This window comes from Takifugu flavidus, chromosome 7 (genome assembly GCF_003711565.1).
Source record: "Takifugu flavidus isolate HTHZ2018 chromosome 7, ASM371156v2, whole genome shotgun sequence".
Lineage (NCBI taxonomy): Eukaryota > Metazoa > Chordata > Actinopteri > Tetraodontiformes > Tetraodontidae > Takifugu > Takifugu flavidus.
The window spans coordinates 7,571,745-7,583,243 of record NC_079526.1 but is presented as its reverse complement, the minus strand read 5'-3'; the positions used below and the strand labels follow the sequence as shown (position 1 = coordinate 7,583,243).

Genomic DNA, 11,499 nt, shown 5'->3' with positions numbered 1-11,499 from the left:
GGTCTTAATTTGGCTGGAGCATGTGTGCACGGGACGTTGGACAGCTGGGCATTACATGTCAGAACTCACAGAAAAACCCTTGTGGTCTCTTTTCAATTAACTTTATTGACAAAAAAAGGCATCAAAGCGGTCAAACCAAAAGTCCTGAGAAATTAAAAAAAAGAAAGACCCCACCTCATCTCTTTGTGCACTGATGGGGTGGCGGAACAGCAGAGGGCCCAATTTAAACCATTCTGACTGATGGAGACGAAACTACGAAAAACACGTGAGAGATTTCAGGTTGGCAGAAGTGGGGTCACGTCACATTATCAGAGGACAGAAGCATGACAGTGGGATGAAGGTGATGAGTTAGCGGGATTCTCCTGAGCTGGGATTAACAAAGGCCAGTGTGATCGATGGCTCATCTCCAAGACATGAAGGACCCTTCATGTAACAAGACATGAAGAGAAAGGACTGAAGGAATGTCCACAAAGACGCCAGCAGCTGTGATGCAACAGGAGAGCAGAACAGGCGTGACAAGAGCAGCTTTGAATTACGTTTGTCAAGTACAACAGCTTCATTATCCTGGAGTTTGTCGAGTCTGTCACTGATGCAGCAAGAGAATCAGTTTTGCATCGGGGGCACAAACGCACATTGTACACATTCTGATGCAAATGGCCGTCTGTGCACGTGTTAAGGCACTGAAGTCGGAGGGGCCGTGGAGTTCTTTTGATCAGTCGGATCAATGATGTTGACAGGCTCATCCATACACAGGGAGCATATCTACAGCTGACCATCTACATCCCCTCACAACATGATTATGGTGAGAAAGATTACACCTTGTAGTCAGACGTCCATTTGGGGGTTAAATGCAAATCTGGGCATAACCTTTTGCTGTCTGATGCGACCGTTCAGTTCACGTAAAGCGTGTCACTCACACGGGCCAACAATAATGGGCGTCGCCCTCCTCCATGAAAGTTTTTCCGGCTCAGATGCGAGTCCAACCGTAGATTCTGTTTGGTAGCTTAATAGCTGCATGCTGAAGAGTTTGTGAGGCGCGAGGGATGATTTGGTGTAATCCTGGAAGGAGGAGAGACAAGACGAGCTGCAAGGAAGTGTCTGATAATCAGTCTCTTCAAAACTGTCCCTGAACAGTGGCACCAAAGTTCTCTTTTCCATGAAGGGATGGTGAAAAAAGCACTTCCGGATTTTCTCTTAAAAGACAGGACGACGAGAATTCACCTGGTAAATATACATACACAGAAAGCCACAGATGTTGTGAACACTGACCACAAGATCAAACGTAATATCGATTTTTCTCAATATTCTTCTGCATCTCTACAGTGTTCTGCATGCTTACCATCTCTTGCAGAAGCAGGCGGTTCACGGTTTTCTCCTGACCGCCTGTTTGAGGTGCAGTTCACTCTCTGCCGCAACAATAGGCAGCTCATTCTTCAGGTGGTATGCAATAAGGTGGTTGATGCTGTCAAACAACATGTCTTTGGTTCGGACCTGCGTGGCGTCCGCAGCAAACCAACAGTCATGAATGTGGAAAACCTTTGCTGTTGGCTTCACGTTGGAGCAGTTTTGCTCTCTGCCATACTCACCACTCCCTCTGGATCCACCAGCAAGAGGTGTTTGGGCAGGCCACAGTGCATACCAGTCAGCACGTACTGGCCCGGGTTAGTGGTGCTCTCCCGGACCAGGAAGTCTCCGTCTCGGATCAGGAGTCTTTCTGCGTCCCGTCTGCTCATGCGGCTGTGATACCATGGTTCTCTACGGAGCTGTTCCTCATTCGGTGCCACTGGGGCTCTGCGACGTGGAGGACTGGGCCACTGGTCTTCCAGGACCTGGGTGCCACCAGCTGCAGCAGCGGTGGGCCCAGCAGCTCCGGCACATGCCTCATGAAGCTTCAGGGCATCCTCGAAGGGCCCTTAATGGATAAAATGCACACATGGTTACTCTTATCTGTCTTTCAGATTCTCCCATGCTGTCTCTGTTGACTCACTCATGTCAAAGATGTCCTTTAGGGGACTGTCAGGTGCACGACCCGCTCTGGGACCTTCTGCACCCTGTGAAGTCAGGTTGTCCAGATTCTGGGTGTTAACATACTGATGCTCCTCATAATCTTTGCCGCCTGCTGACTGGCCATCAGCACACAAGTAACCATCTGAAGTCAAACCTGATCAAAAGAGGCTCACGTATGAGGAAGATGCTGACAAATGCGTTTGACATCAGTTATTTGTCGCCACCTACCGGTTGAAATCAAAACAACTTATTTGGGTTTATCGGCCTGCCTAAATGTGTCTCAGTTAAATATCCGGAGGCACTTGTGACTGTGACAGTTAGTTATAAATAAAATATAACTGAATTTAAGTCCTGTCAGAGTTTGAGGTTGTTTTTTTTTGTTTGTTTGTTTGTTGTTTTTTTTACATTTTTAGTTCCCAGTTGTTCTTGCGCAATCCCACCACAGGGAGTCTCACCTGAGCTGCTGGTGGTCTCAGTGTCCCAGTGAAGCTCATAGCACAGCTGGCCTGATGGATAAGATGCTTGATTCCTCCTGGCAGGTGAGCCCATCTACATACATCAGCATACACACCACAAGAACAACACCCTTAATGCATTTATACCTCAAAAACTCACTTGTGTCTTGTCCCCGCATAATGCAGTTTTGAGGCACTCTATTTGAAACATTAGCCAGATGATGTCACTCTACAGTATGTTGAACAAGCTGCATGGAAAGGATGATGAATTCTGTCGTGACGCAGAGCTCTACATGAATCTGGTTGTCTGCTAAAGGTCAAACATGCTTTGCCGAATAAGAAGCTGAGCCCATCACCCTTCTAAATGCAGTTGGTGAGGCTGCTCTCATGCATACAGATCAGGTCACAATAATTAGATAAGGTCACAATTCCCAGTTGACACTCTGTCTGGAGAGTCACCTGTGTGGTGGTGTAGCCCTGCAGCTGGCTGTGGATGTGACCCAGCAGAGCTCCATTCCCTCTGAGCCTGGAGTCCACAACGCCCCCAATGGGAGGCTCCTTGCCTGGTATGCTGTTGTAGTAATTGTGATCAGAGAAACTCTCATCCTCCCCCCATATAGGCTCTTCTGTCCTGACAGACCTACAAAGGTAAATATATGCATACTTAATTTACCTCACACCTGAATGAAAATGAAAAGTCCTGAGATTAATATGGGATATTTGGGTTTCATACAGTTTCAGTCTGATCACATATGACGCATTTGAAGCTCATTGGTATCCATCTGCCGTACATTTGTGGAGCTGTTGCTGCGAAAAGGAAGCTTCTCATTTGAAACCAGGATGGGGAAAATAAAAGGGGTGTGAGATTCGGCAGCCTCTCACCTCTCCACTGACGCCAGGGTTTTGGGAGGGCTGTGCAGGTACTGTTTGAACTGCAGCTCGAACGCTTGTCCAATGGTGCTGATGACGCCCTGAGCTAAACCGTCGGAGCACTCCAGGATGTGGCAAGCTGTACGAGACATAAACCAAAGGAGGCTCAACATCACAACACAACAAAGTCCTTATAAATACTATATGTGTGATGGAAATGAATTTTTAAAAATGCCAAAAATTAAGCAGCTTTAGCCTTGAGCAACAAAAAACAAACATTTTCCTGGAAATGGTTTCAGATAATCGTGTGTGTGTGTGTGTGTGTGTGTGATCAGGGCATGTGATATAATCTAATTTTGATATGCCATTATATGAAGTATGCAGACCTCTCTGATTCACTGGGTCTTTGGCCACATACGCAACATAATCTGGTGTGTCCTGCAACAGATGGGGGGGAATCAATTAGAGACATAAATTAGACCCACGTAACTAAAGTAACATCATTGGTTCTTCAGTCATGGGATTGGAAACCAGCAAGGAATGCAGTCAAAGCGTGCAGTCTGCCAAAATGTCTGACAGCATCATAAATCAGGAGGGAAGGGTGGGGGACTGCACTCACTGTGTCTCCCCCAGAGGCAAAGGAGATAGATTGCATGGGATGATGTGCAATCACCTGAAAAGGGAAAATAGGTTAATTTCATAGTACATTGTGATCTGTGGGGTGAAAAACAGAAGAAATGGACACAAAAACACAGATGGGGGGTTACAGGTTCAACCCAAACAATATGTGGGACAAGGATCACTAAGGGAATATTGTTCCGATAATAAACCAGAGTCAGACCTGTCGTGTGGTTGGGATGAGCAGACTGAGACCGTCTATGGAAATATTGACAGCGATACTCATGCCTGCAAATCGCAGGTTACTCTTCCCCATGACTGTCTGCAGCGCTTTGTTCGTGGACTAGAGGAAAGCAGCACAATTCATGTTTAAAATACAGTCACGTGTTCACATTTCTATACATTTGTCATATATGTGAGTATCCCTTTTGAGGTAACGGGGAGCCAATCCCAGCCCAACATGTTTGAAGGCAGCTCACCAGCTCATGATGAGTCACCAGGCCCTATGTGAGGGCTCTGTAACCTTGCTCAAGGGTACCTCAGCGGTGCTCTGAAGGTGTCCTGGCATGTCCCCCTACTACCAGACTTAGCTACCCCTTCATTAGTATAATAACTATATCTCATACTTATCCTAGGTATGAAATTCTGCACAAAAGCCAAAATTGTCCATTTGAAAATAAATATGTACAAATAGTTGGCAGACAAGAGAAATAAACCCTGATCCCATTGACCTTCTTCCTCCACGCTCCTCTTCCACCTGGCACCGCTTCACACAGCCTGTTGATGGCTTCCCTGATGGGGAGAGTAAAGAAAAGGTCATCAGTCAGAACAGGAGACACCGATTAAGTGCTTTTTTCCCCATCATGTTGTTCCAGGTTTGTGGAGTGAGGCTTATAAAAATGTGAGGTTAAACATGAACAGAAGGATTGTTTCCCTCCCCGCGGATGGGGTCAAAGGTCACAGACCCATCACAGTTCAAAGGTGGTAAAAAAAAACCTCTGAACCAGCTCTTAGACTGATGTTTAAAGCCCTTGCATGAAGAACAGTTGTCAAACCTCCAGTTAATCTGCTGCAAAAATGAGCTTGGGCTGCTTTCAGCATTTGCACACCCTCCACAGGGTAAAAGCCGGCGAATCTCTGTGGTTGCCTAATGGCCGTTTAAAGCTTCTGCCCTCCGAGGGTCCGATGGAGCCATAATGGGAGGCAGAGGCAGCAGCTCCTGCTCAGGCTGCCAAGTGACAACAGGGACAGCAGTCAAAAATCCAGCTGCCCCTATCAAGTGGCTCGTAAATATTTAAAACAAAGCAGCCTGGGCCCCAGCTCGAGTAAAGGTCCTCTCAGGGAATTTTGAGGGGGAAAAAAAGACATGTGCTGAAGAGAGGGCAGATGAAGCAAGCGAGGGAGGGGCAGTTGTTTTTGTCTGCAGTGATGGTATCTTCTCTGCAATAACATGCCGGACCTCATTACTGCTGGTGTTGCTGTTTAACGCTGACACAGAAGAGTTCTGTTGGGGAAAATCTGCGACATGAGGTTTGATAGCACCTGCACAATAGTTTTAAATCCTTCCAAAAAAAAAATACTTCTGCATGTTTGTCGTGTTGTTTAGGGGACAGATGGTCACTCCTTAGCATGCATGTTTAGAAATTTGTCTGTGAGCAGCCACTAAAAGTGTTTGTGCATTACACAAGACACCAAATTCTGTAGCAATCAGCTGATGTTCCCTCTCCTCTTGGTTTTGAAAGCCCCCCTCCCTTCACCACGTAAGTTATGGCTGCAGACATTACCCAGAAGGGCGCGTTCACAGGGGCCGATGCAGCTCTCCATGGTTATTAGTAAACATCATCAATAATAGATCTCTCTCTCTATCACTCCATCTTTGCTGCCTCCTCCCCGTTGCACTTAAACCCTGGATGTGCGGCGGGCTCCGGTTACCGCCGATCGATGGTGGAGGAGAAAGGGAACGGGGTGAACGACAGAGATGGAGTGGGGGGAGTGCACTTTCTCCCGCGAGGACGGGGAGGGTAAGGAAACCTGCTTTTATGACAATAACATCACGTGTCTGCAGGGCGTGCTTAAAAACACTGAGGGTTTAATCAGGAACATCTGATTGTCTCTGACAGAAGTAAAATAATATCAATAACACTGAGGCTAAAACAATAAAGCCTAGCTGAAAATCAGAACACTATCATTCTAATAAGCAGCTTTCAAGTGGCTTATGAATTTACTGTAGAGACATATGATAGTACAGTTTTTTCACGTAATCTATTCATCTTGGATCAAATTCTCCTGATCCACCAGAACCAGCGCCAAAGGGGACCGGCTTACCTCGTCACCTGAGTCCTTGTGTTGAAGTCCAAGGAGCGCATTGACCTCAGTACTTCAATACAGCCCATATACTGAAAAAACAATCAAACAGGAACAAAACATGCTGTTTGAGATTTAAAACACAGAAGCACACGAGTGGTCTCCTTCAAGTCTCCTTCTCCTTTTCTTGACACACTTTATACTCTAATTATACTCTGCTAATTTTCTGTTTCGGGCCTCCTGGCAGTGAATAGAAACAGCTCAGAAGCTTCCTAATGGCTGCTAGGTTGAGGTGCTAATGGCACCTTGACTAGATTAGCGGTGCTAAAAGCTCCAAATCAGGGACAAGCGCTATGGGCCTCTGGGAGATGTGTCTGTTTGTCTACAAATGCCAGCGAGGAGGCTCCTTTTCACACAACCATGAGGTTTACCACCAGTGACAAGAATACAGACCTTTTTCTGTAAATACAGCAACCATATATAATAAACATGTATTCTGAGAATTTCCCCAATAGAGTGTTAAATGAGAAAACAAACCCTGACATGAAAAAATACAATGTAAAAAAAGGAATATCGCACAGTTTATGTGATGCAAGTACCTTTATACCTAATTTCATTCAACTTAATTTTGATATTTTCCTGCTGCTGCAGCACCCTGAATGGATTCCGTGTCGAATTGAGTGTATTTCCAGGATTATTGGTAACCGCAACAGACAGTAAACAGACATCATAACTGGCAGAGAGGAGGGAAAGAGAGCGAGAGAGAGAGAGAGAGAGAGAGAGAGAGAGAGAGAGGAGAGAGAGAGAGAGAGAGAGAGAGAGAGAGAGAGATTGGAGTCTGAGAGTTTAATGAGCATTCTAACCAGATTTGGAGGCAGAGGGAAGTCTTCCATCAAGAAAATGGTCTGGATCTCTGTGCTCCATTGTCACACGCGCATCTGCTGATCCATCAACCAGAGTAACCCAGATCTGCAGATAGCTTGTCCTTCTTTCCCGAATTTACTTGTTTATCGTGTCTTCAAATTTGATGAAGTCTACAGGATGTGTTATTTGGGAGGGGCAGTTGGAAGCATACTGAGGGTAACATGATCTAAGGAGTAGAGGCATCAGGTTGTTTTTAAAATCCTGCCTTTCTAATATGATCACTTTTGTGTGTGATGAACCCAAGGTCATTTTCTCAATTGTGGATGTTTCACTTTATTCTGCTCATTGATTTTAGATAACAAAACAAAATCTATCTACGTTATATAAGGGTGGAGTTTGTGCTGCCTGGGTGGCAGCTCCAGCCCAGACTCGAAGCACTAAAGATGAAACCAAACACTAAGAACCATATTTTTGTCCTGCAGAGGAGTTGCGCTGAGCTGCTGTCACTTTGCTCCACTCCCACCGTTAAAGGATGCTATTGTCTGTGCAGAAATGACCTATAGGTTAGCTTCAGATTGAAAAAGTCTGACCTCATAATTAAATAAGATGTAGAAGCAGCGTGTCACACATCCATGGAAAGCAATGTTCGAAAAGGAGCCGGGGCAAACGGAACCCTCCCACACTGATCCAACCATCGTCTTGCACATCACATGATGCAAAATGACTGTGATTATCTGTAATTGAATATAGGAATGAATGGTGCCTGTATAATGCTGTTAGAACGTTTGCTCGGGGCCCAGACTGGCCTAATCAAGAGCCTTGTCGTTAGTTTGAGGACTAGAAGGAAGAAGGGGGGAGTGGTGTGAGGGGGCGCCGAGGGAAGGGGAGAGCTTTGTAAACACAAAGCTCGCAGTGATGAGACATTCCTCACAGTAAATTGTTTTTCCCCCCATGCGCATTCTCTGATCTTCCACCTCCTTGTAGTTTGTGTAATATCCATCTCTAACTATAAATATGGCAGAGTTATGAGATAAAAATCATTGCTCGTGTAAAATGAAACCGTGCAAAGTGGATAAGATGGGAGCGCATGTGCAAAAATACACAAGGCAAATACAAGTGCTGTGGTATCAGTGTCCCTGCAGCTCCTGTACACGTCGACACACTCGCAACACGTTTCTGTCTATATTAACTGATCTGCTCTTCTCTTCTCTCAAGTCTTGAGCTGCATGATAAACCGAGTCGCTGTGACCTCTGGGATCGAATCAGCCCTGAGCTGATGTTGTTGCATCTGTGCCTCACAGATGCTCTGGGGAGAGGAAAGTACTCAAAGACTCACCCTGACGATATAAGACGCCCCTGGTCCTGCAATCTTCTTGTCGGGGTGCAGCCAGCCTTGGGAGGGCTTGTGGATGAAGCTGCCCTTCTGGCTGAAGTCCTCTCCCGCCAACCACATGCCTTCCACCCTCGTCCTGCGGTTCATGCCAGACCTGGAGCTGCTGCCCCCGGGGCTTGCCATGGCCTCTGTGGCCTCAAATCCGTGGCCCGCTGGACTTGCAGAATTTGCCGCCACGACTGCCCTTTGCCCTCGGATGGCCTGCAAGGAACACGGGGTGACACAGACAGGGTCACATGAGTTAAGCACCGCTGCTAGGCTCGCTACTGGTCCACCAGCGGAGCTCATGGTACTGCTCCTCTGCGGGGAAGAAGAAGAAGGCGGGACAGGGGCATGGGAAGGAGCTGCTGCTGCCTTTCCCGAGTCCTTGCTAGAGCTGGAGCCGGAGCTGGTGTTGGACGGGCTCCGGCTGAGCAACGAGTTGGAGAACTTCCACTGGGGCATCTTTGGAATGAGCATACAGAAGGTGGTTGTGGCATCCTGCTCGCCATCCAAACAAGGTGAGTCGGCGAGGGCTGCAGCCCCGGGAGCGGAGGACGACCTGGCGCCGGGATCCAGAGGAGGCAACGGAGGCAAAGGGAGGCTCGGAGCGGAGGAGGGGACCACCGGCGTGGCTACAACTTTGCTGCTCATGGCTAAGCTCTGCATCAGGTCATCGGAGGAGGTCACAGACTCATTGCGAAAACGGTCATACTTTGGCTTAAGGAGCATGCCCGGAGGAGCCGCCTGAAGCAGGAGCTGAGTGGAGCGGATAACAGCCAGAGGATGAGGGGGTGGCGAGGGAAGGGGGAGGGGAAGGGGAGAGGTGTAATGGATGAAAGAAGAGGAAAGTGAAGGGCGAATCTCCCAGGTGAAGTCCTAAATCCTCGTCAGCTGGATGCGATCCCCGCGTTCAAACATGCACCCTGTCCCACTGCCGCGCAGCTCTGTGTCTGACCTGCCTCCTTTCAGTGCCTTAGACCAGCATGATCGAATGCTCCCAGTCTCCCCCCCCGTCCCCTCTCCCTCCCTCTCTGTGGATGATGTCATTAGCCCTGCCCTGCCCAACTGCTCCCATGCAGCTTATATGAACCAAAACACATCTGCCTGAACCACCCACCCACACACACACATGCAAACACACACACAAAGAATTTATTCATCACTATAATGTAAAAATATGTGACTGTAGCGGTCTGAAATGTTAATAAGAACTGAAAATTTTTACACCCTTATATAACTTGTAAATTCCGAATCTGTTTGTTCTCAAACTGAGGGGGCTATATAAACAGGCAAAACACAGATTAGAATTAAAACATTGATTGTGAATCATAAATGTAAGTGAAAATCGAGCCTCATCCAATTAGAGTAAGTGCTTTTCGTGATAGTTGACGCCTGTGTTCATGTGACCTACTATGGACACAAAAGCAACAATGGCGCAACCCTCACATCTCTGAAACCGTCCTCTTCATCCCATCTGTCTGTATCTGCATCCCAACTTCCCTCTCTTTCATCTCCCTGGGGAGAAATCAGCCACTTTGCTCTGATTGCTTCCACAAAAACCCTTTAATGCTTCCCTCCACTTGCCTTCTCATGTATTATCAACAGGCTTCTCTGTAACTACTGATTTTGATAATGTCACTATAGGTTGGGGTGATTTTTACATTCTTACATAGCAGAAGCAGGAATATGGGCGAAAAAACTGATGTGAGCAGCGCTGATTGTGAAATAACAGTTGGAGTCATTTGTTGTGCAAAAAGAAGGCAAATATCCTGACTAAATAAATATTTACCTAAACAGATGCAGGGAAGACTTTGTGCCTTCACTAACTCAAAAAAACAAGTTAGTTCCATTTAATTTGGTACAAGATTACACACGTGGTCGAATATTTTACTCAATCCCAATACTTAATGTTGTAATAAGAGGGGCTAAAAATGAAAGAACTTACCAATATGCCAGGCTGAGTAGAAAGGAGATCTGAGCTCAGTGACCACCAACTTATTCACAGAAGAGATCAGGGCTCATGCTAGTTGTACAAAGAAGCTCAGCTCAACATCCACAAACTGTGGCCTCCTCGCTGTCACGGCCGCTTCACAACTAACACTCATTGGTTTGAAAGTTACTGATAAACCAGCAAGGATCCATACCTGACCTTTCTAATTATGCCCTGTCTTCTTGCCAGACTCAAAACAAATAACAGATCAAGTTAAAAGGATATTTTGAATCAAAATTGAAGGAAATGAATCAATTAGCAATTCTAAAAAAAAACAAAGCACTATAAACCCCATGTTAATGACCTGATAAACTGTTATTTTCCCAACTTTAGTGGTTTGCATACAGAAGTGGAACAAATCATGCTATGAATACAGTTCCACCTATTAACAGCCATTACCATGGTGACCCTACCTGCGAAGAACATGGATTATTTATAAAAACAACATGCTGAAATGATACTGTGTGTTTAAAGTGTGAAGAAACATCATTTTTCTTACTGTAATTTGGCATTCACATAGAGCAAATTATATGATGTAACCTAGCAAGTTTATATTTTTAGTACATTTCCTAGAGAGCCAATGGACCAACGTCAATGCCTGAAATGAAATAAGTGTGTTTAGACAGTTTTAGGTTAATTGTATTGATGACCGTTATTACTATTGTTATGGTTTATAAACACGAGTGTGCAGTAGGAAAAGGTATATAATGATAAAATAGCAAAAGCAGTGATATTTAAGTTCATCAAACTAAATAAAACGTCCACCTTAATCTATAAATTTAAGGGAAAATGAGACATTACTGATTCTCTAACGTCATGCGTCCGATTTTGTTTTCGAGACACACACTGAGCCAAAGATAGACGACGTCGACAAAAACGTGAAGACTGCTCACTGCCTCCTTATCTTGCTGCGTAACAAACGGGCTTCACATACAACGGAGCGTCTGGTTTCCTAGCGACAGTGAAAGAGACACGCTTTTCGCAACCGAGTAAGTTCTCTTCTTATACATAGACGA

The 11,499-nt window shown here is 45.9% G+C and overlaps 1 protein-coding gene and 1 long non-coding RNA gene across 3 annotated transcripts; one reads left to right on the top strand and one right to left on the bottom strand.

Annotated features, from left to right (window-relative positions):
* Positions 1–85: 85 nt before the first annotated feature.
* On the bottom strand, positions 86–11,308 carry shc2 (SHC (Src homology 2 domain containing) transforming protein 2). Of its 2 annotated transcripts, XM_057038027.1 has the most exons (14): positions 10,439–11,308; positions 8,455–8,712; positions 6,276–6,346; positions 4,682–4,742; positions 4,174–4,293; positions 3,952–4,005; positions 3,719–3,770; positions 3,345–3,471; positions 2,922–3,102; positions 2,463–2,556; positions 1,988–2,161; positions 1,587–1,912; positions 1,340–1,491; positions 86–1,221 (listed from the first exon to the last, which is right to left on the bottom strand). In XM_057038027.1, the coding sequence occupies exons 2-13, from the start codon at positions 8,632–8,634 to the stop codon at positions 1,363–1,365; spliced, it is 1,569 nt and encodes a 522-aa protein (XP_056894007.1). In that variant the 5' UTR covers positions 8,635–8,712; positions 10,439–11,308; the 3' UTR covers positions 86–1,221; positions 1,340–1,362. The 2 variants fall into 2 exon arrangements, with proteins under 2 accessions (XP_056894007.1, XP_056894006.1); XM_057038026.1 differs by lacking the exon at positions 10,439–11,308 and having other exon boundaries at positions 8,455–10,353.
* Positions 5,427–6,410, top strand: LOC130528537 (uncharacterized). The gene is made up of 2 exons (XR_008951323.1): positions 5,427–5,971; positions 6,249–6,410. It is a non-coding gene; the product is annotated as an uncharacterized LOC130528537 (long non-coding RNA).
* Positions 11,309–11,499: the final 191 nt, after the last annotated feature.